Source organism: Cinclus cinclus, chromosome 5, assembly GCF_963662255.1.
Source record: "Cinclus cinclus chromosome 5, bCinCin1.1, whole genome shotgun sequence".
NCBI lineage: Eukaryota > Metazoa > Chordata > Aves > Passeriformes > Cinclidae > Cinclus > Cinclus cinclus.
Genome location: NC_085050.1, coordinates 51,790,393 through 51,812,544, shown reverse-complemented (window position 1 = coordinate 51,812,544; position 22,152 = coordinate 51,790,393). Strand labels below are relative to the sequence as shown.

The following is a 22,152-nucleotide window of genomic DNA, read 5'->3' as shown; positions in this document are numbered from 1 at the left end:
TAATTGATCTAAAACATTCCTCAGAAAATTCACAGGTTCTGCTACTGGCCCACTACTGGTCCCAGTAAAATGAAGCCAAGCTGAACTTTTCCAGTGTCCAGCATTTACATATAGATCTGTAAAAAAAGAGTTGTGATGGATGCTGTGCATCCATAATTGTCATTGTCAGCACAGAGTTGTTGTGTATGCTAAGCACTTATGGAATCCTGGAAATAAAGGTCTCCAAAATAAGTCACCATAATTGATTCCTGGTTTTATTTAATTTTTTTTTTAAATACTGTCTGTTCATTCTTGGGCATCTTTCTTTGTGTTTAGTAATACTTCACAAGAAAACTGTTAAGAGTTCATTCACGAATGCTCATAATGTTCTTTTTATTGTATAAAAATGAAGAGTCAATGATTTTGCTTTAATTCAATAGTCAGAATAGTCAGAGCAAAGACAGAAACAATTACGGATTCTTCTGGGCTTTGACTGTAATTTTTTATTTCTTGGCAATAGGCAGTGGAAAATCCCAGCTGTAGCCTATCTTGTCCTTACATTGATCTTTCCAAAAACTGATGAATTTTGGAAGTATTTTAGAAATCATTAGTGTTGCGAGTAAAATAAAAAGTGTCAGAGATTGGGCTTTTAACTGAATGTTTTCCAGGCTTCTCTATTGCTCTACATTGGGGAAGAAAAAAAAAAAAAGTACTAATCATGTTTTTGTGTTTCAGGACTTAAAATGGCAGCAGAAGATTCCTATATCATGGGAGTATCTGATCCCCAAGTAAGTAAATTTCTGTGTTTTCAGTATCTCTGTATCCTCTCCTGTTTAGGCCTCCTCTCATATTGTCCTGTCATTTCCTAGACTGAATATGGGCATAGAAAATGATCCTGAATTGGCAGAAATCAGGGCTTTTTTCCCAAAGCTGGTTTTTACAGATCACCTGTAGAGTGCCTTGCCACTGGTCAAATGGCTGAAATGAGAAGGAAAGCTAGGCCTGCTGAATTAAGCAGTTGAAAAAAGTGCTTATTTTTATGCCTTGCATACCTGTGACACTTGCTCTGAAATTTCTTCTCTGGTGAACTTTGAAGTCTTTCTGAAAATAAAGCCGCTTATGTCCTAAAAGGCCCTTTTGTGTAAATTTTTGTCATGTTTGCATTGACAGTGATGACTAAAATGTTCCTTCAGATGTTCACATGGATCCATAGGCCTAGCTCTTCAGGAGCTCTTCCTGATCTTCTTAGATAATTTCATAAATTAGTTGAACTGTGAGAATGGTGCTTGGGTGAAAAGTTTAAGTGAAGAACAGGTCATTTCCACTCACCTTAGTTTTAAAAAAGCAACTGTTTTCCCCTTTATGCTTGCTCCACTTTGGAAGAAGATAGATTTATACCTGACAACAATTACAGTAAGTTAAGACATGTCAGTGTTTAAAAAAAATAAAATTAAACATTAACCTTGGATATACTGTTTTCTTGCATTAGAGCTTGTAAATATATTTACATAAGGAATGTAGTCTGGTGGGGTTTAATCAGAGAAGTGGAAATGAAAACTCACAGGTGCTTTAGCAAGGCCTTGGGCAAGACACCTAGGGTTGGATTTTCAGAATTTACTGTATAAGTTCTTAAGAATTTATAGTTGTTAGTGTGTGTAAACAAAATGGGTGTTTAGAAACTGCTGAGGTTGGTGCGGTCTCACGATTCTGGTGAAACTTGGGTTGGTGCTGTCAACTTGACTTGCAGTGCTGTTGCCAGCAAAAATAAAATGGCTGTAAAACGTTTATGTAATTCAGTGAGGTGTTTGCAGTGAATATTTACAGAGAACTTTGAAGTTCTTTGCTGATAGATGTTTTATGCAACTATGTTTATATGTAATAATGAAGACTATTTTCTTTCAATATAGATGTTTGCGGTGGATCAGTTCATGGGAATGAATGCTTTATTTAACAGTACTAATTACATCACTTCAGACTTACCACTACGAACAGGTAGGAACCCTTACTGTGTGATGGTGCTATTGTCCTGCTGATTCTTCCTGTTTATTTTCTTTTGAGCAGTTCTTTTCAGAGCCTCTTTCTATTTACCGACTTGTGTGTCGTAATAGGAGATTGCGAAGTTGTTTTTTTTATTACATCTTTTTGCATGTTTCTTCCCCTCATGAAACTTTCAGCAGTGAGGCAACTCAGATTTTCTGTGGCTTGTACAGAAACTGAAAGTTTCAGCAGTTTCCCAGGTGAAACCAGGACAGTGACCAAAGAGCTTTGAGTGACCTGATTTTATAAATTACTTTGTTGAGTTTTTTTTCTGAATTTGAACCTTCAGTGAGTTGCATATTTCTGTTGCCAGTTTGCAGACTGCAACATGTGTTTTTTTTTCCTTTTGAATACTGTTGCATTTGTTGTAGTACTTCTAAAGGTGCTTGTTTTTCAGCAATAAAATGCAGAGAATATTAACTTCCTGTACCATTCAAATGTGTTTTTCCTTCTCGGTGACTTCTCTGCTTCCTGTGAAGTGGCAGTGTGGTATTAGAAGCACCTGACAATTTCCTGAACAATGACCCTAGTTTAAAAGCTCAGACAAACTTTGCAACAAACCACTGAAAATAGCAAATAGTATTCTGCAAAGGTTTGATAAGCAGTTTTACAGTATTCTTCCAGAACAGTAAGAACAAATACAAGTCTTTTATAGTTCAGTCAGTATCAGCTGCTTAATCAACCTTGGTCTGATTTTGCTTATTAAAGTTCTTTATAAATATTACGTTTTGCATGAATTTGGAAAACTCTCTTCTCCTGCTTAGTCTATTAGAACAGCTGATACAAAAGGAAGAAGGAAATAAACTTTTATTTAAACTTAGGACTTTTTTCTCAAAATATAGCCCAAGTATAGCTGTTCAAGTCTTTTACCATTACAGCTTTCTCTTGTTACCTCTTTGACTCTCTTGTATCAGGATGTAGCTGGTATTTTATGCATTGCAAATTACTTTCTTTGATTGAAAGTGCAAACCACTTCTGATTGCAGTATTTGATACGCTTCATAGCAGTGAAGGTGTTCAGGGTAAAATGAAATAAGCATTTAACATTTTCCTTCACAGGTAAAATTCCACGCTAAAGTAAAAAATAAATGCTGCTTATAAAATAAAAATTAAAGCAGGCTTACTGTTTTAGTGTTTCCTTGTTTTCTTAAAAGAGTAGTATCAAGAAAGGATCAAGAAACACACATGGTACAGATAATTTTGTTTCATAATAAAATGTTCTCATGGGCAGAGCTCTTGACAAATATGGAAAAACATCCAGCAAATTAATGTTGCAATCATTTGTTTACAGTATATTTTTATTAAGGCTGATAAAACTATTCAGTAAGATTAATCTGTGTAGTATTAAAAGGGCTTGTGCATTGTAGACCAAGGAGTTTTTTTCCTTACAGTTTCTGTTGAACAAATAAGGTTATTGAAATTTCCCTGTAATGAGCTATTTTTCTTGTTCTTTTTAAGATTACTCTGTATTCTTCTTGCCAGACTCATTCTACGCAAATTATTCAGATCTATCAGACTAATTTTCAGATAACTATGTCTCATTTGAAATAGAAAACAGCTGTTTTCAAAACCATGTCAGGGAGTCAAGGATTCACTGAGTTTTGCTGCCACAGAAAACTCTTACTGGGCTAAGTCTAGCTCTGTCCTTAATTTGCAAAATTGCTTTGAAAAGAAGTACCACTGCTTTTGTCTACTGCTGCACCATAGGTGGAAAGTTCCTTTTGCACAAAACGGGATTCAATAAAGGATCATGGATTTCACAGGTTATCATAAACAAAAAGTTAATTAAAAAAAATCAGAAAAGGTTGGTTATTTCAGCAGCATCTGATGATGCCACAGTTAGTTTGTTTCTTGAACAGCATCTCAATAATCCTTACTTCCTCCCCTTCTTGAAAATATGCTGCATTGGATGCTGCAATGGACTGGCTCTTTAGTTATAAGATAATATAATAATTTTTATACTCTAATGGTTTTCAAGCAGGGACTAAGTATTTCTTTCTACTCAACAAGGTCAATTTAAAAAATCATGTGGGATTTTCCAGAAGTATTTCCAGCTGAGATATGGAGAGAGAGAAATAAAAGGATTTTTCTCAAGGACAGATGGATGATTAAGACAGAAAGAACCTCATGATCTGGCTGTGCATATATCTTTCAGTCTGTGCATCCAAAAATGCACCATGTCAGACATTACATTGGCAGACAGGTTTAATGTATAACTTTGGATTGTCATGTTGTGCCAGTGTGGCTGAATCAACAAGTAGCTGGGGAATTTGGGGACTTTCTGGTGATGGATGTTCTGCTGTTACATTAATATTTACAGTAATAGTAGAAAAACTTTCAGATGTTGGGACGTGGATTTTCTCAACATCATTGTCAGTGCTCAAATGTCTTTGTGTGCTTCTTTTTTTCTCTTGTATGTCTGTTTTAAAGAAAAATTAGGCATTTTTGTTACTTTGGCTCTAAAGCTGTAGTAGTTACATGGTTCAAGTTCTACCAGCAGAAAAGTACCTCATGAAGTGAGCCTCTTCTTTGGCTTGCTGGGAAGTATCCTGCCTTTGATTAGGTAGGTTAGGTACTGATCCTTAGGGGTACTGGGGATGGAGGGAGCATTATCTGCAGCATGTATTTAGGCAGAATAAAAGCAGGTGCACATCAGTGGGATGTCCACTGGGTAGTGGAGAAACAAAATGATGCCTTACATTGGAGAGGAAATGGGCAGAGCTCTGAGCTAAATGTTTTGTAATTGTGGATATTTTGTACTCCCTCATGATGATCCAAGGCCATTTACAACCACGTAATGTGCCCCAGTTAGAGGTGGGTTTGGGAACTGCATAGTTGTTTTGGCTTTGAGAGGCTCTGGTCTGACTAGCTCTTGGCATTAAGGTGGTGTGTTTTCAAAACTTTGATGTTGAAGCAGAGCCATCAGGACCTGAACAGTATTGCCTGGAGGCAATAATTCTCTGCTGTTTCTTTAACCTCCTCTGCCCAACCCTGTGTGACACTTGCTGTGAATAATGAAAAGGGTATAGAGGGAAAAAGAAGGCGATGAAAGTTTTTTTAAAATTTTTTCAGAGAGAGATAATGTTATCTGTTCAAGGAAACCAGACCACCACCAAAAATGAGATGAGTGCTCATATTTCCCTGTTCCACAGCAGTGGCCCTAATCCTCAGGAGCTTGGGCAGTCTTGCATACAGTTTCTGATGTTCTTTCTAGATCTTCTATGCTCGTGTTTGGAAGACTGAACCGAGGGAAGAAGTTAAGCAAAGTCTCACATGCCATTTGCTTTAAACATCATGCTTTGAACACTGAAGAGCTGGGATTCAAGAGAGTATTCCCGTGCAGGGGAATCCCTGAGGGGTGGGACATGCAAATGCATGTCTTCAAGAAGGATAAGGCACTAGGTCTCCAGTCTGAGCTTTTAGCATCACAGTACCTCTGCCACAATGGACACAAGAGAGCTGATGTGGGACTTAACAATCAAAACCTACAGGCTACGAGCATTTCCATCCATGTCCACAGAGCTAGACAGCAATTACAAGGGTGAGATGCCTGTTCTGCCACCAACAGAGAGGATGTGAGAGAGACTTATCCACAGGTTGTTGCAGGTTAAATTGAATGGTTTTAGGTACTAGAAAAGCTGTTAGATACAGATCCCCACTAGTCCAACAGAGTTGCTAGTCTTGCAGGGATATCCCACCAACCTCAGACCCACTTTTCCTTGAATTTACTGTTGTGGGAAGCAATCAAAGGGGAGCCTAAGATGGGTGCTTCCTTGGAAGTGTGTGTGTGTGTAGGGTGAGGCCTGTCAAGAGGAAGAAAGAATGCCAAGTGGTGGGAGTGGCAAGGGGCAGGAGGGCCGCTGACTCAGGCAGGAAGGAAAATGAAGAAACTTTGCAGTTGAAGAAGACATGGGGAAGTGGGACTGTGACTCAGACTGGAGTGGGATGCAAGTTGGTCTATGGCAACTGAGGTGAGAAGACAGAAGAAGAAGAAACCCTGAAGCATGGCCAGGATGTGGCAGTCTGCCCCAAAGTCCCTCCAGGCTGGGGGACTGCATGTTGTGGCTGCAGTTCTTGGCCTCCCCGCCATAGCAGTGCCAGGCAAAGCGCGAGGAGTGCTCCTGTGAAAACCTGGCTCTTGGCAGCCATGGGAGCCCTGCCTGTGTAGAGGCAGCTCTGTGACTGTGTCCTTCAGGCTTTCTGGAGGACAAAAGTAGAACATAAGCCATGCATTAAGTCCTTCTTGTGACTGTTTAGCATTTAAAAGGGGGTTGCTCCTTAAACAAGAACTTAAAGCAAGCACCTTCCAGGCTGGAAGGGAGGATCATCACAAATCTCACCATTATTCCTTCCTCTTACAATATGTGCATCTTCATGTTCCTGCTCTTTGTCTGCTTTGACAAAGACATGCCTACTAATAGAAACAAATTATTAAAAACTCCCTGTGTAAAAACACTAAATGTGTTTTCCCTGTGGGAAAGGGTGAAGAAAGAAGGAACCACACATAGGCAATGTTAGGCTGTGTAATGTGCCTCTGGGAAGTATTCAGAGTTCAGTAAAGTATAGTATTCAGTAAAGTATAGAATTCAGCTATATGAGACCTTTCACTAAGTAAAATCCTTTTTATAATGAAAATAATATGCCATTTATGCCTGGATGTTTTCTTGAACATTGAACATTGCTGTTTTATTTTTAAGTAGCATTTCAGACATGATTAAATGCTTTGCATCGGAATGCCTTCTCCGTAGTGCTGTGTCTGGTTGAGATGCTATAGCTTAGTCACTGTTAAGGAAAAAAAAATCTTTAGTCTTGGAGCCCGAAGGTTAAAATAAGATCTCAAAAAGCTGTTTTAAAGACATTGTTTTGTTATTTGTATCATGTAGGTTAATGATAGCTGACATCTAATTTGAATTTGTACATTTACACTGCATCTTTTTTGCACTTTTCTAGTGCTGGTATATGAAACACTATTTTTTATTAGCATATTTGTATGCTTTTTATAAGCTTTTTTTCCCAAGAGGTCAGAAAAACCACAGTCCTAAGTTTTCAATTTTTCTGAGTTTTCACAAGTGCCATGCAAGGTCAAACCATTTCAGTGGTATGAAGCATTTTCTTTAGTTTTCCAATGTGTCAAGATAGTGTATATGCCTCTGTTAGGAGTCTGAATTTCCTTATGCTGGGCAAAAGCTGGAACCTGGGTCTGATGTGTCTTGGGGGACTTCTGCAGCCATTTAGGCGTTGGATAACAGCACTTCCTTTTCTGGTTAATGTTTCAGAGAAAGAAATAGTATTTTGTGCTAACCCAACATGTATGTCTTGAAAATGAACTACTAAGAGGAGAAGAGCCAAAGAACAATTACTTGGCAGATCATGCCCTGGAGGCTTGGTTGAAAGTTGAACTACACACTGTTGTATTTTAGGTGCATTACTGCTGCCAATGCCCAGAAAATACAAGGCTTCTCTATTGTTGAAATATAAATTTTCAGGTGCTGTAAAGCTCAAGGAGGATTAGAGGTCTGTGAAGAGAGGTCTTAAATTTAAATGCTGGAGTATTGCTTAAACCAAACTCAGCTTATCTTGATTCTATCACAGACAAAAACTGAAACACAAGGCCAAAGCTAAATGTTACTCTACATCTTTTAAAGTTCCTGAAGTCCAAACTGGTTTTCCTCCTTTGTAATGCAAGATGATGTGTATGTGGTATACAATCATTTTTCATGAGTTCAAGTAGCCCTGTCTACTTTTAAAGAAAAGTACAATTAATGGACTTGGGAAATAAGTGATCTTTAAATGTGAAATTGTTGTAACTGACATTTGCAATATAACTTTGACATAAAGTTAGTTCAGTTGCTGAGTCAGCTAACTGCAGCAGCAGAATACTAATTTCATCTATTGTGTATTTATTAAAACTTCCATGTTAAGAGAAGCTTGTTCAGTTAAGACCTGTGCCTGATTCCTTAACATTAATACCTTTAACAAAGTAGAAGTGATGATACAGAATTCCAAGAGGAATATGGCTGGAAAAATATTATGTAGGTATTCCCAGTGAAGTTGTCATTTGGAGTCTACTTTGAAAGCAACTGATCTTTTAGTGTTGAAATACAAATCATCTTGACTGCTTAGGAAGAGAGAGGGAAGAAATCATAATAGCTTTTGGAATGATCATTTTGATACTCATGAGTGGCTTGAATTTTAAGAGGTATTTCACAGCCATCCACCCAGAGAGCTTTCCTTCTTGATGTAAATAATCTAAATGATCAGAGTTAGAGCTGAGCTTTGATCAGGTGATTAATGCTTAACTCTAGTGGCACTGAATTCTCATTGGATTTAGGGCCTACTCAAAAGCTATACACACTGGTGAATTTTGCATGAGGTTTACAGTACGAAGTTAGCCACTGTACAAGATTGAAAGATGTTTAATGAAGCCTTCTTTCAAAGACACAAATAGAATTTTAGTAGAACATAATCTTATGTACTGGCACCATGCCCAAGATGGATCTCTATACAGAGTCTGTATTTGTAGTCAAATTGAATGTATTCAGTGTTTTTAGAGGCTCAGCAGAACACTATATTTAAAAGTGTATCTGAAATTATTAAAAGAATGTAAATCGTTTAGGATTCTCAATTCCAGGATTTTTTTAAAATCAGTTCTGACTATTGAGGCATGTTGAGGCAGCTTGAATTCCTCCTGTATTCCCATGCCTCAGAGCTTCCCATTGGCTGTCTCTTTGTCTTTCAAAAGCACCTATTCTGTAGGAAGCCCTAGGGCCAAAAGCTGGTGAGTATAATCTCTAGAGCCCAAGGGGTTTAAATACAAAAGTAAACCTTAGCTCAAGAAGCTGGACTGCTGTCAGTGGCAAGGGAAGAATGTTGTTCTTATTCACCATTGCAAGTTTTAACTGAGTGATCAGTTGCCCGTTCAGGCTCTCTGAGCTAAAATTAACTTTTTTGACTGATTCTTCCTCTTCTTATTCCACTGGTCTATAGCTGGGAGTGACAGACTGCCAAATTATTAAATAAGTTATTGAAATTTAAGTTTTGAAGAGACTTAGATGCTTTCAAAACTTTATCTCAAGTCATTCAAGGACATAATCTTACCCCTACAACTTATATATTAATTATAGTAATAGAAAAAATAATTTCTATTAATACTTTTATTTCTTTCTTTTATATTAGCAGATGGACCATATCTTCAGATCATAGAACAGCCAAAACAGGTAAGAACAAGACTACATTTTGAAAATGTCTGTGGTGGCTATATTACTACATTCAACTTTGAATAAAGACCACAGAAAACTGTGAGCTCTCAGAACAAATGTGGCACTTGAACATGAGCAGTTTTAACTATAACTTTTGTAGTTAAAGCATTTCCTGTTTTGTTCTGTTTTCATCTTTATCTCTCTCTGGAAGTGTGATAATACAAAAAACCCTAAGGGTTTTAAAAATATGCCTTACTAAAGTCATCTTAGAAGTGACTGTTACAGTACCCCAGTATTTAGAAACATAAGCTAGTAGATCAAATGTAGAAGATTTTTAGGATTTGTTTCATAGTTTTTGAAACACAAGAAGTTAAAAATAAAAACAATTCCCAAGTTACAGGAACTTTTGACTTGTGTTTTGTTATTTTAAAGGAATGTAGTTTTGAGATTCTTTTTGTTATGGTTGTCTGTTTCGAATAATCAAAGAAAAATGAAGACAAGTATTCAAATGAAACTTTTATTCTGTTATGTAGCAAACACTGACCTGTGCTCCTCTGATAGCAGAGAAGTCATTTAAATGCACTGGTTAGTTTTCATGCAACTGATGTACAAAGTAATTGCTGGGTAAAAATTGCCCTGAAGTGTGCCTGGGTATTGTTCCCATTTTGGCTGGTGGCACCAGCAATTACAAGGATTCCTCCTGAAGCTGTTACAGTAAGGAAGTGCCTTTCCTGTCTGTCCAAGTGAATTGCATAAAATCCTACCTTACAGAGCTGTTCAGTAAACAGGGGAAGGCAGTGGCTAAAAGCTGTCCCATCCTTCTCTTGGTGTGTCCTGACTGCAAAGGTTGATTTGCCTTTTGCAGAGATTGCTTTGCCTTTTGATCAACTTGAGTTCAAGCTCATCATAGCTGGGCATTACATTTGCAGTACTGTGGGTCACTCAGTTCACGTTAGGAAGGCAATTGGTCAGGTCTGGATAAAAGTCATAGAAGTTTACATTTGCTCGGTAAACAAGTTTTTAGCCTGAAAAGATTTTAGTGGGATAGGTATTGAAGCTACTGCTTATGGATTAATTTTAAAGCATGTTACTCACTTTCAGCTAATACAGACTTTGAATTCAGAGTTGTCTACTACTAGAAAGAAGCTGAATGATTCCTAGAAAAGGCTACAACACTAACTGGTGCTATTTGGACACTGGGAGCCCTGTATAAGATGGAGGTTTTGCTAGAAATTGCAGGATTGGAGAGTAGATCTGAAAGCAAAATTCGGGTTCGCATGAAATATATTGCTAAGTAGAGTTACCAGACACCTTTGCTTAAGAGTTGCATCTTTCATGCTTTATGCATTGCCGTGTAAAATAAAGGGGATGTTCATCAGTGGAGTCGATGGAGAGCTGTGCTCTGGAGTGGTTTTCAATATCCTGCAGTTCCCTAAAGTATATTCAGATGTCTGTTTTATGTAGCTGAAATGAAAACCAGCCAGAGTCCCCTGAAGCTTTCCTACTGTTTCTGGATTTCACTTGGAGATACAGCTTTCATACATTTTTCCCAGAAGGAGGAAGTGTTTCTGTTTCATCCCTGTACTTTCCTTTATGGTGCTTTGGACTTCCTTATTATTTGTTTCAATTCTGTCTACCTAGCAGCAATCTTGGGAGAGAGTATCTGCTCTTGCATTTTCTAAATGTGAAATTTTATCTTATTTTAAAAGTATAAATAGTTCTCTGTTTCAAAATATCTTCACTTAACTGAAAGAAAAAAGTGAGATTGCTGCTGTGTGTTAAAGTGAGAATAGAACAGGTTCTCCAAGGCTACAGTTCAGTGATGCTTTGTTAACCAGCACTCAGCATTTCGCGGATAAACAATTGTAACTTTTCCATTTGGGTGAATCTTGTTTGTGGGTGTGTGTGTTCATCTTTGTGTGTGCTGTTTCTCTTTTGGTTTTGTTTCTGTACAGCTTTCAAGTTTCTTCTCCTTTATTCCACAGAGGGGATTTCGTTTCCGATACGTATGTGAAGGGCCTTCGCATGGTGGGCTTCCTGGTGCTTCTAGTGAAAAGAACAAAAAATCATACCCTCAGGTCAAAGTAAGGATATAAAGCATTAATTTTGTGAAATCAGTGTGAGTGTGTATGTATGTGTATAGGACTGTATTGCATAGCAACATGAATTTGTATGAAGTTGCTCAAGCAGACTACATTTCAATGCCAACGTTCAAATTGATTTTGAAAATAAAGTTGTCCTAAGATGTGTGGGTTTGTTTTGGCATTGTTTTTTATCTGCCAACAGTTGAGCAGTAACTTATCTGCATCTACTACCTCACTACCACTGTTCCACTAATGGAACTCTTTCTTAAGGTGCACTTTTAGCAAGGCTTGAGCTGCTCGGTTTCTCTATTTCCATTGCCAAGCATGAGTCTGCTTAGTTATTCCACTTTACTCTAGGATGCTATTTACCAACTTTTCCCTTTTTTTCTATTCATGTTACTCCTTATTCAATATCTCTAGGGTACTCCATTCTTAGGAACTTAATTCCTTTAAAGTCAACATAGAACTTTCCATTTTAATAGGGACAGTGTTATGTTCAGGTGTTCATTGAACTTTTTTGTGGCAGTTTTTATTCCCCCTGCCCCCCTCCAGAAAAAAATTCAAATATTTTAATCAAAGGAATGTTCTTTGGAGGCACGGTATGAAGATTAGAAAAGTGATTAATCATTCTGGGATTGTAGAACTGTCTTTGCCTATGGTTCTTGCAGCAAATTTTTTTTCTGTGGAAGTCTGGAAAAGCTACACTTTGTCTTTTCTGTGTTCTTTTTAACTTAAACGCCAGCTTTGGTTATTATTATTCTTGTTATTGCACTACATCTTTGAACTGTTGCACTGCAAATTCTCATGAGGAGCAGGATTGATGTATTCTGACTCTGGTGTTATTTCTTAATGTATTCTAATTCAGGTGCTCTCTTACTCCTTTATGGGGAAAGAAGGGGAAGGAAGAGTGGCAAGCAGTAAACCTCTGCCTTGGCGTGTGCCACTCCTGGTCGTTCTCACTGTGTGTGTAGTTCATCTGCAGTTCTTGGGAAAGGCTGGAGTTTGGAACAGTTGCATCTCCTCTAACAAATCAGTATAAGCATAACATAATGGAAAATAACCAGCATTGGCTGAGGTAGCCTAGGTGGTTAGTCTTGTGAATTGAGAAGAAACCAGGAAAGCTGATTTCATATAGCCTTGCAAAACTCTTAAGAAAAATTACTCGCCCAGGCAAATTATCTACTTGCTTTTCTCTTTCCTATATTGACAGTAATGATGAACCAATGAATGAAATTTCACTGGTATGTTCAGATATAAAATAATTTGCTTCAGTTGAGCTAGATCTTTGGATTCCAATCTAATCTGTAATGAAAATAATCCAAGTGATACTTTATAAAGGTGTGGTAGGTCACACAATAGCATGACAAGGAGTTATACAGGAAATGGAATTTCTCCTTGAGTAAACTAGAAAGCAGAATATTCTTTGGCTTTCCATCAGACCTTCTAATTTCATTGATCACCAGTTTTTCATTTCATCTAGAGGTCACACACACACACACACACACACACACACACACATCCTTTCCCTCCCATCCTACTGTGTGCATCTGGGATTTTTTTTCTAGTACAAATCCCCACATGGCAGCACCTGCTGGGAGAGGCTGGCAAGGGAACACAAGTAAATTCCTCAAGGCCATTTCTTGTTAGTGCCTGTTTTTGATTGAAGTGGTGCCAGTAAAGATAGAAGTGTTTCACACCTTTTCCTGTAAGACTTCTCTGTGTTTTGTCAGAATGTGCTCACTTTGTCATAACTGAGGGGAGCACAATTAAAAACTGCAATTTTTTTGTTGTGTTGGGGTTTCTTTGGTTTTTTTTTTTTGTTTTGATTTGATTTTTTTAGGTTTTTGTATTTTTTTTTTACTCTTGTGCCAGTGTTTTCACTACATAACCTACTTTAGTTGATCATAGTGCAGTAAAAGGACAGTAGCATGAGCTTTGGCTGTACTGTAAAAAAGGGAGGTTTTGTGACTGATGTTTAAACCCTTGGTCATGGCGTCATCAGTGCAGCCCAAATTTGGATCAGCTTTGTACTTGGCCAGCTCTCTCAGAATTTACTAGTGGCTACTGTGGGATGGCCTGAAAATAGACATCCTCAGTGCACAAAAAACCACTCCAGTCTCCCTATTCTGTTTTCATAGGATATGGATTGGAAGCCAAAAGAAAAACAAAACACATTTATGGGATGTGACCTCTTGCATAATGTGGACTGTTCAACCTTTTTTTTTTTTCCTCCCTGCACTGTCACTAACTTGTAGCTGAGCTGGAACACATCAAGACATATCTCTCACCCAAAGGCTGGAGTGTTGAACACTTTGCTATGTCTGTAAGCAAGATGCTTCAGTATTTAATTACATGTTTAACCTCTTCCTGTATAGTATATTAGTAGATGGTGTAGGTCAGGACTTAATGTAGCAGTTCTGCAGAGCCAGTCTTCACACTTGAAACAAATCTGCACTGGCCAGCAAGGTGGAATTGATGTAAAACCTCTTGTTTAATGGAACAGTCCTGACTAATGAGTCTAGAAAAATAGTCAGTGTATATTTTTCTACAATATGAAAAATGGGATTAATTTATTTTAATGATTTGTGGAAAGGTGTTTCTTGAAATGTGTTTCTTTGTTTAGCCCTGTCTTTGCTAACAGTAATCCTAATATGTAGAAAACATCTTGCATATTCAGAGGATTCTATATAACCTTGCATGTCATTATGGAGAGTGAGAGAAGTTGTAGATAATAAATATGTTAAAATGAAGTTATGTTTCATGATTGCAACCTAAAATTCTGCATTTAAATTTCATTTTCGTCCACTTAGTGTAAGTAGCACAACTCTGGAAAATTTTACTGTCTAGGACATTTGAAATCAAAGCTGCTGGACTGCTCATTCATCATTACTTTTTTGTCCGGGGAAAAAAGCAATCATTAGTATAAAAAGAACAGATAAAACAGCAAAGTCTAATATTAATCACCAGCATACTTAACTATCTAATTTTTTTATTATTTATAATTTGCTTGGTTTTTAGATATTTGAAAAAATGTGAGAAAACTCATGCAGACAATTTCCACTGGCCTTACACGTCTATCATGTATGTCCTGATCTTGCATACTGCTGTTAGTGTGGGCAGATTCGTGTTTTAGACTGAAGTGCTTGATCCAGTGTTAGGTGTGACAAGAACTTGCTGAAAACAGGCAAGTGAAGGAAATGTCCTGAATTTTCATCTCCTTGGGGGCAAATCTACGTGGGTGGCTGCAGTCTCTAGTTCAGGGTTCTTTTGAGCTGGATGTAAATGAGCTCCAGCCCAGAGTTCAGAGGTGTGCCCGAGCTAAAGAGCAGCATCTCTCTGCAGAAGAATTTGGGCATGGAGCACTTTGGCTTGTGATTCGAAGCTGCATGCAGCACTGACCAGACTGCCCGGCACACTGACAAAACTGCCCAGCCAATCGTGTCCTGGGGCTATCCCAAATTATACCTCCATTTGGAGGTAAGAGTTCTTCTTGAAATCAGGGATTTCAGCACATTTACTTCGTATTCAAAAAGAGAATTTATGATAAATTAGCCAAGTTACTTTGCTAATGAGCCTTGATGACAAAAAGAGCATATTTATTTGCTTAACCCCCCCCCCCCAACAGGAATTAAGTGTAGAGTGATACAGATTGCTGATTACAATCACCTAACAGCTGAATTAAGGCATACACATGAGACAAGAACAAGCGGACTTTTTGGTATAAATCTTTATCCCTCTTGAAAATCTATACTGAATCAAATTCAGCCAAAGCTAAATTTAGTGATATTTGAGCTTTTTGCTGGTAAGGCTGATTTGGCTGAATAGGATGCACTGAATCTCTTTAGCTGGGCTTGTAAAGCAGAGCACCTAGCTCCGTATTTTTGTCATTAGAGTGACCTCACAGTCAAAGGATCAGATCTTCAGCTGCCATTGGTTTAAATTACTTTACATTGCTTTTTCTTAAGTCTGTTAAGTAAGTATTCAATTGCTTACATGATCCATACCACATCAGAAATATTTTATATTTAATTAGCAACTGAAAAAAAGAGATACTGCTTTGTAAAAAAAGGCTGTTCATAAAGAGTGAGTGATGCCTCATCTTTGGAATACTTCTTGTACATGCATATTGAGGACAGCAGTAGTCACACTCTGAAGGATAGGCAGGACTGGGGCTGCAGTTGCTCTAACAAAGGGATTGGAAAGAGAAATAGGTGCTTTTGTAATGCCGGCGTTGTAGGTTTGACATGGTCTTTTCTATCATTTCCTCCTGTTGTTGACCAATTGATTTCATTTCTTGCTTGTAAGAGTAACTGGGAAAAAAAAATCTTTGAAGTATGAAAATATTCTTGTAAAGTTTTGGAACCTATAAAAATTGTCTGGGATCTGGATTGCAAGGGAACATGAAATAACTGAAATAACTTTGAACTCATTTTGAAATTTACTCAATTTCAAGTTCACAGCGCCCTTTTAATCTTTCAGACAAATCTCCCAAACAGAAAGAGCAGATAAATGTAAGCCTGCAGCCTTTTAACTTTATCAGATCAATTGAGTGCTGCTTCAGGTACAGGATGTAATCAAGTGTTATAGCTATATTCTACCCAGGAACTCCCTTTTTCCCCTCATCTTTAATTTGAAGTTCAGTAGCTATTTTTTTGGATCACAGGTCTGATTTTGAGCCATACAGCATCCACGTGCTATCTCTCCCTCATGCTGAGTCTGTTTTTGTGTCACAGCCATAATCCCTGTTCTGCATTGTAACATACATTCTACCTTTTCAGGCCTTTGACAGTGTTTCTTAAGTTCCTATGCAAAAGCTGACAGTTACTTGTATACCTGAGTGGCCAGAATTAATTTTAAATTATTCTGAAAATGTGGCACGATTCAAGGACATTGAAAAGTTATTTCAGACTTAATTTATGGTACACAAAGGTATTTAACCACTCAGACTATTTTCCTGGGCACCAAATTACTCTGAATGACTCAAAATCAAGTAGGAAAGTCTGTAAGACATAAAGGTGTAAGACTATTCAGAGACATTCTGTCCCCTTTGTTGCACAGGACATCACACGGGATAACAAAAATAGTCCTTTCTTGGCTTATGACCTACATAAGGTGTTACATTTTAAGAGCCCTTTTGTTTTTTCCCCTGAGAGAGAGAGAGACTGCAAAGATCATGCTGAGCTGAATAACAGGGACAGATTGCAATCTGGTTACCACTGCAGTTCTGTGTTGTGCTTTCAGAGGCTGGAAAGTCCTTGACGTGCAGCAGTCCTGCCTTCAGTTTCACTGTGGTTTCTACAGCTGATGGAGGATTGTCTTGAACTTTCCTGATGTGATACTAGAACACTGATGTTATTCATAGTGAACGTAGCACGAGAGTTGTGCTGGGAGCTTTGTGCTAGGGAAGGGTTAATTGAGTGTAAAATGAAAAGAATTTTTTTAAAGCTACCTTTTTGAAAAGTTATTTGTAGCAGTGGTGGTGACATACTGTAGCACTAAACACAGTAGTTTTTATTTTCAGATGACTTTGTGAAAGGTACATAGGAATTTTCTCCCTGCTGATAAATGACAGAAATAGTCCAGCAGTGATTATCCTGCATTTCTGTACTGTTTCAGTCCAGATTTCCATGTGGAAACAGGAGGGAAGCATGAGTACCCTATGTCTTGTCTTTTAGAAACTGCCACTTGTAAAATGCACATTACTGCAGTATTATACAGTTAACTAGCAGGAGTGGATAATGAGAGGGGTTTTGCATGCCTGCTCCTCCTGGAGCAACTTTTTCATAGCTGGGATTTTTTTTTCTGCTTTCAGCAGTGAAGAGGTAGGCAGGGAGGGCATGCACTGTGCATATGCAAAGTGTTTCAGCTGTGATGGAATGGGTTCAAGAGAGGGGTTAACTGGAGTAGTGAAGGAAGCTAGCAGGACTCAGTAATGTGGTGAAATCGAGGCAATCCCTCGCTATCAGCATTTCATCAACAATATAACCTTAAATATTCCGTTCATCACTGATTCATCACTTTAATGTTTATCGTGATCCTTTAATACCTTGCTTGATTAGATCTAGAAGCTGCTGTAATACAAAGAACTTGGCCCAAGGTAAATCAGAAGAAAAAACATAGGAGGAGGGGGGAAAAGCCCAACATTGATAAAAGGGTTAATTAAGTGAATTGAAAGGGAAGGTAATGTTTGCTTTTTAAAAAGTGGGTAATTTTATGTTCAGCATAATTTGAAAGTGGTGCATAACCCATAACTGCCTTGGAGTGAGGAAAGAAAATAAAGTTCTAAATAATATATGTAAAGCAAATAACTCACCAGTATGGTATGTTATTAGTAATTTTAGATGTGTTTTTGAGGCATTGTTTTTTTATTAAAAGCTGTTAAAAATGTATGGTGATTAGAAACTGGCAAGGGGGAAAAAAGCTTTGTAGGCTTTCAGAGCTGGGTATATAAAAGAACGCAGACAGTTTATCATAGTTCTAATCCAGCAAAATCCTAGGTGGGAATTTATTACATATCCTTGTGTACATTTAAGGGAGCTATTTACTGGACTGGATAGTATGTGTTGATGAAGTACATTGAACTAACAAAATGCCTATTAATATAGAATTTATTCACTGTAAAATCTCTACCTGAGGAGTCATTGTAATGTGGCCAAAATGTTTTATAACAATCATAATGTCTAAAAATAATTTTTAAGTCTTTACAAATTGGGCAAACCAATGCAGGGTTTTTAGTTTAATTTTCTGTATGCTTTCTAGTGGGTAACAGTGTTTATTGTGAATTCAGTGTACTGATTGAAACTTAAGGAGAGCAATATGGAGTAAATGGCCAGAATGTAAAACTGAGATTCATGTTTTATTAAATAGATGAGGCTTTCTTTTAGCTTTTTTGGTCAGTACTTCTGCCATTTGCATGTCAAGTTTAATTACAAAAGAAAGTGATGATCTGGTACAGTTAGTTTGCCATTTGTACTTCCTGAAGAAATGCATACACATTTCACCTATGAAAACTTGATTGTACTTAACTGACAGAAAATATTTACCTGGAATCATTACTCGTTTCATTTTAAAAATAGTAAGCAAACTATCCCACACTTTTTATATTTATTTACAGATCTGCAATTATGTTGGACCTGCGAAAGTAATTGTCCAGTTAGTAACTAATGGGAAATACGTCCACTTACACGCTCACAGCTTGGTGGGTAAATTCTGTGAAGATGGAGTGTGCACGGTTACTGCAGGACCCAAGGACATGGTTGTAGGGTAAGTCTGGGGACTCCTCTGGAAACCTGAGCTGTGGGGGAAGCATCAACACTGTAAAAAGCAATACAAAAATATCCCTAAGAGGCAGCTCTGTGGAGCACTTGTTCTGCGCTCTGGTCTCTGGGTTTTTTTGTATCATAAATAGAAAATTTAATGGGGTTTTTGTTCACCTTTGTAGAATTTGCCCGAAGTTAGCTAAATAAATTTAAGTAACTAAATTTTACTAGGCATTTGTACAGTTTTAATCTCTTGGTGTGCAATCCAAATTTGTATTGTAAATCCATTCTTTAAAATGCAAGTAGTTTTGATCAGAGAAGGGACTAAAATCAGTGTTATCATTTTGTTACCTCTTTGATCAATATTTTACTTTTATTGAAACCTGTCAATAGAAATGTAATGAAAAGCATTAAGAAAATAGGATTAGTAAATTTGAAATTAATGCAGGACAGGTATAAACATGAAAAAACTGCATAAGTAAAACTTATAAAGTTTAAAGCAGAAAGATTGTAGTGAAATTGTAGTTGGCCTGTTCTTGTTTAATTTGAAAGAATAATTGTTTATATCGGCAAATGGAGCTGAAGCTCCCAACTGTGTTTTGAGGCTTAGATCAGGTTTCATGCTGGCTGCAAGTTTTAGTTCTGTGATCTCAAGAATGTCTTTGTTGGTGAAGATGATGAAGTTTAAAAAGCTGAGAAGGCTGGGAGAGAGAGATTCTTTTAAACTATAACTTTTGATGTCCAAGCCCAGTGCACTGACTTTACAGCGCACAACAATTTAAATAGCTTTATTTCAAATGCTCCTTTTCATCTTGAAAAGTTTGGCTCATTTTCTAACCTGTCTTGTTTTTCATCAGGTGTTTAGAACCAGCTTTCCTGTCCTCACTTGACCCACATGAAAACTGAGCTATTGTCTTGTTTTCATACTCCCAGATCTAATTGATTTTTCAATGTGCCAGGAGATTTTTACAAAAGCACACCTTGTATTATGGAAGTTTTCATTTCAAAGTGTCTTGCAGAATGACCAGAGCCTTGCTTAAAACATTTTATTTGGAAAATACTGCACTCTTTTTAGCTTCTTAACTTGCTTTCCAAACCATTTTCAACAGATGGAGCATACTTTGAGCAGTTGCTCTGCTTAACAGACATACAGAATGCTGTCATTGCCAAGAGCCAGCAAACAAAGTGTGACTATCAGATTTTTCCAGTGTTTTGTAAATTGCTTTCCTAGTGGAAGTCTGAAACCTGACAGATTACTACTTATGCCATAGGAAAGTGCACCCACATGATTGCTGTTGTATAACAGTGCACATTTTACACATTTTGTGATCTTGACTGTATTTTTCTTGATGGAAAATTCTCCCTCAAACACTAATACTGCCTAAGTATGCCTGTAGAGTCCTTTTGTAGACTTGGGTTGTGTAGCTGCTTCTGGTAAGAGAAAAGCTGCCTGCTGCAAGTCTGGCCTAAAACATTAAGAAAATACTTCCCCTGATCAAAATTTGGCAGGTTTGCAAATCTTGGAATACTTCATGTCACGAAGAAGAAAGTGTTTGAAACTCTGGAAACACGCATGATAGATGCTTGCAAGAAGGGATACAACCCAGGACTCCTGGTGCATCCAGAACTCAGCTATCTGCAGGCAGAAGGATGCGGAGACAGGCAGCTAACTGGTATGTGGAAATGATGGCCTGGTCTTTCACTAAAAACAGGCTGAGCTTCTGAAAACATAGATTCCTAGCTAGAAAAAGACCTTGTGTAGGACAACAGCCAATATCTATGTGCTTTTAAGAGGTGGTGCATGGTGCATTGTTACCATGTTTTAGGGAATCTGAAAGGAGTCTGCTGTCAACGCATACATGAGAATGGAGAAACTTCCTTCCACAGCTGCCTGTACCAACCTCTGCACATGTATTCCATTGCTCTTATGCTGTTTAATAAGCTCTCAGAGTAATTTTGCATTATTGCAGCAAGACATTATACCCGTTAATTAACTTAGGGACCTCCTTTTGAGAACACTGTTTCATTCAGCTGCATTTCACCTGTGTCACTGTAAAACCTGTGGTCTGCGTTGCTTTCAGGTACTGTACAGAGCTGTCTTTTATCACTCCTAACACCAGGAATTCTGGTGTCCTTAGTGGTGGCCTTCTTTCTGACCTTTATAAATTGAGAGCAGAAAATAGTAATTTTATTTTAATTTTATAACTTAAATAAGATCTGATGCACAAACTGTAAGATGAACGCAGTATAGTTTTAATAGCTGTTCTACTCTGCTTAGAAAGGGAAAACCCAATGGATGCTAAATGTAAAAGAAGATATTTCCTCACTATCCATGCCTTTGGATGTTTGCTCTCTCTGTTTTGTTAAGCATGCCCTATATTTCATGTTAATTCCTGTGTCTGTCAATTCCAGAACGGGAGAGAGAAATCATCCGCCAGGCAGCCATGCAGCAGACCAAGGAAATGGATCTCAGCGTGGTGCGGCTCATGTTCACAGCCTTTCTTCCTGACAGCAATGGCAGCTTCACACGGAAACTTGATCCCGTTATATCAGATGCAATATATGACAGCAGTAAGTATATTTGGCTTTAATTACTTTTTAATAAGGGGCAGGCTTTTGTACACACAGAAATGACAGGTAGATACGGCTGTACATGGACTCATTTGGGCATGCCTGCCCAGTCAGTATTTTATGAATAACAAGTAAGTAGCCCATGGATGATTAGCTCCTTGTCTGCCCAAGTACATAGAGTATCATTCTGGCTTTAATAGATGGTGATGTAAGCCATAGAAGAAGATTTAATTTTGCTGTTAGCATGTTTAATGCTACTACTTTTATTATGAGGATTTTGTAAGTTCTTATATCCATAAGAAGGGCTTGAATTTTGCAGAATCTTCAGTTGCTTTCTGTGACAACGCATTTGTTTCGCAAGATATGAGGAAAAAAATATTATTTTGCTTCTTAGTTGAAAATTTGACACTTCTCAGTTTTGCAGACCATTTGCTTGTCCATATTTTAAAATAACGCAACCAGAGTTCTCAGTTTCCTTTAGATCTGTCAGTATTTTTTAGAGCATTCCTCTATTTGTCTTTTTTTCTAAGAGAATTTTTTCACTTCATGTTTTCCCCTGTGCTGTTAAATTATATTGACTCATCTTACTTGAACCCTTTCTGCTGCCTGAGTTTTCCTTCCTGAAGCTGTGGATTCCCATGTTCTTGATAGTCATTCTGCAATGACTCAGAAAAAGTACCTTTTTTTTCCTTGTGCACCAGTCATGTCTATATTATTGCTTTTTAAGGACAAAGTCTAGATCAAAAGGTATTAAATGCAACTGTTCTACTATAGTCTGTGCCTTGCTGTTAACTGGGAAATGTAGTGATGTCAAAAATTTTCTCCTAAACTAAGGAGACAAACAAAGGGGACATTTTGTATGCATGTTTCTGCTGTTGTAAGTTGCTACACAGATGTTAGTCGCTAGTTTCTGATCTCCCAAGGTGAATTCTTGATTGCTAATTTCAGAGATTTTTTTTGGGTTTTGTTTGGTTTTGTTATTTTTTTTTTTCAATACTTCATTGGCACCATTCAAGCCTTTCCA

At 37.6% G+C, this 22,152-nt stretch overlaps 1 protein-coding gene across 2 annotated transcripts in view; it reads left to right on the top strand.

Annotated features, from left to right (window-relative positions):
• The first annotated feature begins 719 nt into the window (after positions 1 to 719).
• NFKB1 (nuclear factor kappa B subunit 1) overlaps positions 720 to 22,152 on the top strand; it is a 45,501-nt gene continuing 24,068 nt past the window's right edge. The window contains exons 1-7 of one of the 2 annotated variants that reach the window (XM_062492983.1): positions 720 to 767; positions 1,887 to 1,971; positions 9,192 to 9,232; positions 11,200 to 11,298; positions 18,413 to 18,561; positions 20,067 to 20,230; positions 20,970 to 21,128. In XM_062492983.1, the coding sequence (XP_062348967.1) occupies positions 723 to 767; positions 1,887 to 1,971; positions 9,192 to 9,232; positions 11,200 to 11,298; positions 18,413 to 18,561; positions 20,067 to 20,230; positions 20,970 to 21,128 (742 nt within the window). In that variant the 5' untranslated portion in view covers positions 720 to 722. The remainder of the gene's footprint in view (positions 768 to 1,886; positions 1,972 to 9,191; positions 9,233 to 11,199; positions 11,299 to 18,412; positions 18,562 to 20,066; positions 20,231 to 20,969; positions 21,129 to 22,152) is intronic. The other variant, XM_062492982.1, reaches the window with a different exon arrangement.